The sequence below is a fragment of the Hyalella azteca genome, unplaced genomic scaffold (assembly GCF_000764305.2).
Source record: "Hyalella azteca isolate HAZT.00-mixed unplaced genomic scaffold, Hazt_2.0.2 contig14873, whole genome shotgun sequence".
Lineage (NCBI taxonomy): Eukaryota > Metazoa > Arthropoda > Malacostraca > Amphipoda > Hyalellidae > Hyalella > Hyalella azteca.
This window is the reverse complement of record NW_025944744.1, coordinates 14,396-18,617: the sequence shown is the minus strand read 5'-3', so window position 1 is coordinate 18,617 and position 4,222 is coordinate 14,396. Positions and strand designations below refer to the sequence as shown.

At 38.6% G+C, this 4,222-nt stretch overlaps 1 protein-coding gene across 1 annotated transcript; it reads left to right on the top strand.

Annotated features, from left to right (window-relative positions):
• Nucleotides 1-530: 530 nt before the first annotated feature.
• Nucleotides 531-3,101, top strand: LOC108675634 (the record flags this gene model as incomplete). Its single annotated transcript, XM_018163664.2, has 4 exons — nucleotides 531-566; nucleotides 1,564-1,662; nucleotides 1,890-2,051; nucleotides 2,496-3,101. Coding segments are annotated over 4 exons (456 nt in total), but the record flags the coding sequence as incomplete, so codon positions are not given.
• Nucleotides 3,102-4,222: the final 1,121 nt, after the last annotated feature.

Sequence of the window (4,222 nt, the reverse complement as noted above, 5' to 3'; positions counted from 1 at the left end):
TTTCACCCTACAATTTCCCAACGCAGGTACACTGTGTTTCATCCTACAATTACGCAACGCAGGTACACTGTGTTTCACCCTACAATTTCCCAACGCAGGTACACTGTGTTTCACCCTACAATTTCCCAACGCAGGTACACTGTGTTTCATCCTACAATTACGCAACGCAGGTACACTGTGTTTCACCCTACAATTTCCCAACGTAGGTACACTGTGTTTCACCCAACAATTACCCAACGCAGGTACACTGTGTTTCACCCTACAATTTCCCAACGCAGGTACACTGTGTTTCATCCTACAATTACGCAACGCAGGTACACTGTGTTTCACCCTACAATTTCCCAACGTAGGTACACTGTGTTTCACCCAACAATTACCCAACGCAGGTACACTGTGTTTCACCCTACAATTTCCCAACGCAGGTACACTGTGTTTCATCCTACAATTACGCAACGCAGGTACACTGTGTTTCACCCTACAATTTCCCAACGTAGGTACACTGTGTTTCACCCAACAATTACCCAACGCAGGTACACTGTGTTTCACCCTACACTTACCCAACGCAGGTACACTGTGTTTCACCCTACACTTACCCAACGCAGGTACACGCTATTTCTGGCACTAGCTACTACAGAAGACATGGCCAGGTATTGAGTCTCTTCATTAGTCATGTTCGGCTGTTGAAGAGGTATGTCTCATTTTTCATTATATTTTATTAACTGATTAAATTATAAACCGTAATTAAACTAGTTATTTTAGCAAAGCTAGTAAAAGTTCCACAAAGAATTTAAAATACAATAAAAACCCCAAGCAAATTCATTACCTATATCGTCGATGAGAGCGTTTTGTAGACCAGCTATATCGTTTCAAAACATTTTAAAGAATGAAAGTACAATCAGTAATGGGAATCAAGATATGTATGCACCAAAGAGATTTAAACCTAAGTAAAGAAAAAACGACAAACAAAACAAGAAAAAACTATCTGTTTTTAATTTCAGGAGAATAAGATCTGTACGCGTTATTAAAACATGTTTTCCTCTTGAAAATGTGCATCGATTCCAAAATCCTTAAATCTGAACCACCACCGGTGGCAGTAGTTATATTACTATATATAATATATAATTATATTACTTATTATATTACTCATATAATTATATTACTTACTACTTATATAATTATATTAGACACATTAGCGTCGCACTTCTCAGCGTGGCGCCCTGAGCAGCGATGTGGCTATGCCTGAGGTTTTTGTTTCGTTTGTCGTTTTCTCGTTAGTTGGTTTTAATATTTTTTTTCGATCATATTTTGATATTCACTACTGATTGAGCTTTTATTCCTTACATCTTCTGGAGCTTGTGATGGAGAAAACGTTTTCATTTTAGACCTAAAGAATTTGCTTTTAAATTCTTAGTGAATTTGCTATTTAATTTAAGCACACACATGATATAACGTGTACGTGTATATAAGTTGAAAATTTTATAAATTATATACTATTCAAAAAGCTTGGGTATTCAAGAAATATAATTTTGCTCTGAAGTTTCGAAAATTTCTGTTTTTCAACAGGTTGTGCTCGCTTACCCTGCATTCGAAGAAAACCTGAGTGAATTTGAAAAACTCATTCGATACCGCGAGGCTAAAATAAAACAATTATGGGATGGAAACGTGAGTAGAGAAAGGAATTATCGAAAAATATTCTGATATTATTAAAACATAGTAGTCGGACTGATGTTCATTTTTATAATAAATTTAAAATTTCATGCTGATTCAACGGATTATGCAAACAGATAGTTAAGGAAGCTCTGTTTAGAAAATTCTGTTGTTTAGCGTTAGGGAAACGATTTATAATTTATAATAAACTGAATGATCCTGCTTTCCCTATCCCTGGCCAGTACAAACTGGAGACTGAGCAAGTGCAGTGTTTGCCCCTGGCTAACATCGTCTACGCATCAACAACAATCGCTGACAAAATCGACTTGCTTGTCCTGGATATGGCAGGATCTGATCTAGAACTCCTGATGAGCACCAACCTCGACTGGATCCCTGAGCTAGATGTAGGTGTTTCGCTCACATGAAGCGTTATTTATTTCCACTAGGAATTAATTTAACAAGATGCGATGACAATTTATTGATGTTTTGACGAGAAACGATTGATCATGGTGAAGATGACCAATAGGAGTATTACTTAAAACCATGTAGGTATCCATGATCACATATTACTGGGAACGATAAACAAATCCTAGAATTTATTCAACTCAAAATATTTATTACTCCAATGTTCATCAGATTATGTAACAAAACAACTTGCGTAGATGAATAAAGTTATCTGCTATGAGAGTAATTTTGCCACTCCCGTAGCTTCTCAACAGATGGTATTGACGGCGTTGCGTTATAGTCCCGTTCTGAAAACCCATTCATCTTTTAAAGAGTTTTGATAAGTATTTGGTGCTCACATTTGTACATTACTTATAAAATTTTCGTTCTAAATTGTCTCCCAGATGGTTCTGATAGTGGCGCATGGAGCGGAGGTGGCCTCAGACGTGGGCGGATTTTTCATGGAGAAGGATATGGTGGTGTCGAAGGTGTTTGGCGCCTCTGCGCAAGAAGCTCGTTTCATAGTCACCAAATTTGAAGCTGATCTATCCTTGGTTGACTAGATTTTTATAACGGAGCATCATGATCCGGCTTGATTGTTGGGCTTATCTCCGTTTTGACATCTTTTAGGAATGAAAGGACGTTAAATTATACTTTGTAAGCTACTCATACATGATACAGACAGACACCTTTAGGCAAAAGAAAGTTCAAATGGTGCGTTTTTGGTTTGAACGTGTACTAAGCAAGGAAACCGCACTATTAATATATAATTAATTTTGCGTGGAGATTACAAATGCATTGACTTCTCCTGTTTGTAAGGCAGTCGGAGGTTCTGATAATCATTTACTACAGCAGCTTAAGTTATTTTCACTAGATGCTGAGGATTCAATCTCGGTAGGACCGTAGGACCAAAATTCAATTTAAATGCATACTCAAGTGATTATCTATTAAGGCAGAAATTCTACGGGCGTTACTCAATAACGTTTTTATTAAGAATTCCTTTAAATGTGGTTCTGATTTTCTTTTTTAATTCCTCCATACGACTTGCTATCAGATTAAACGAAGTAGGACGACTTGGCTAATAACAGCTGTTCTAATAACTATACAGCCTAGTATACAGTGTTAGAAATATTGTACCAAATAAATGGCGATAATCTATGATCCATAATCTATAAATCATCAATAACGATAAAAGAGTCCTAAAAGTTCATATAGTGAAAATCTCAAAAATATTTCATTTAATTGTGAAATTCACGCGACTTAATTAGGTCGCCTGCCGAAGACCACCACTGCCCTGGATGTAATGGACCATCATGATTCCTGCCTTCCGGAACGTAGCCTTCAACACTTCAAGCCGTCCGTATCTAGGCCGTGGGTCGAACCAGCCCTCGGTCGAACGGCCACTGGTCGAAAGACGATAAATTTTGGAACAGAACTATGCTATCTGAAACCTAACCTTAGATGCTGTGAACGTAAAATTACGTAATTTAACGATGCCTGGAAGTCATATTCGATCCGCGGCCTGGTGGTGCACGGCAGGTTCTATGCAAGGCCGGAGGAGGACAAAGCCGAGTGGTTCACGGCTTATTGGTGGATGTCCGGAGAGATCCAAGGCGTTCGATTCAGGGCTTGTTGGTGCACAAAATTGGTGGTGCACGGCTGCGCTCCCCTTAATTCCATCCAAATTTTTTACCCAAATTGGAAGAAGCTAGCCTGCAGTGTTCGTTCCAATTTTTCTTTCGGCTGATACAAAGAAAAGGGGGCTAAATCAGATATATGTAATAACGTCACACATGATGACGCAAAAGTATTTTCTCTGGTCGTCCTCAGTAGAATCATTAATTAATTCTAAATGCTCATCATGATGTAAGTTCTTTAAGTATTATTCGATGTTAATATCTGAACGTTTCATTTATCCCCTTGTAATATACCCCTATTGTGCTCGTCATGTCCGTCCAGTCCGTCCGCCCGTCCGTCTGTCAATCCGTGAGTTCACGTTTTCGTCGACGATAAAATGCGCTCTCTGTCACTCACTGCAGACTGCAGTGAGTACTGAGTTATATTTTTCTGCTCATGCTAGGGATTATCCTGGATACAAGGCAATCTACTTCTACTGTACTGTCATCATGGG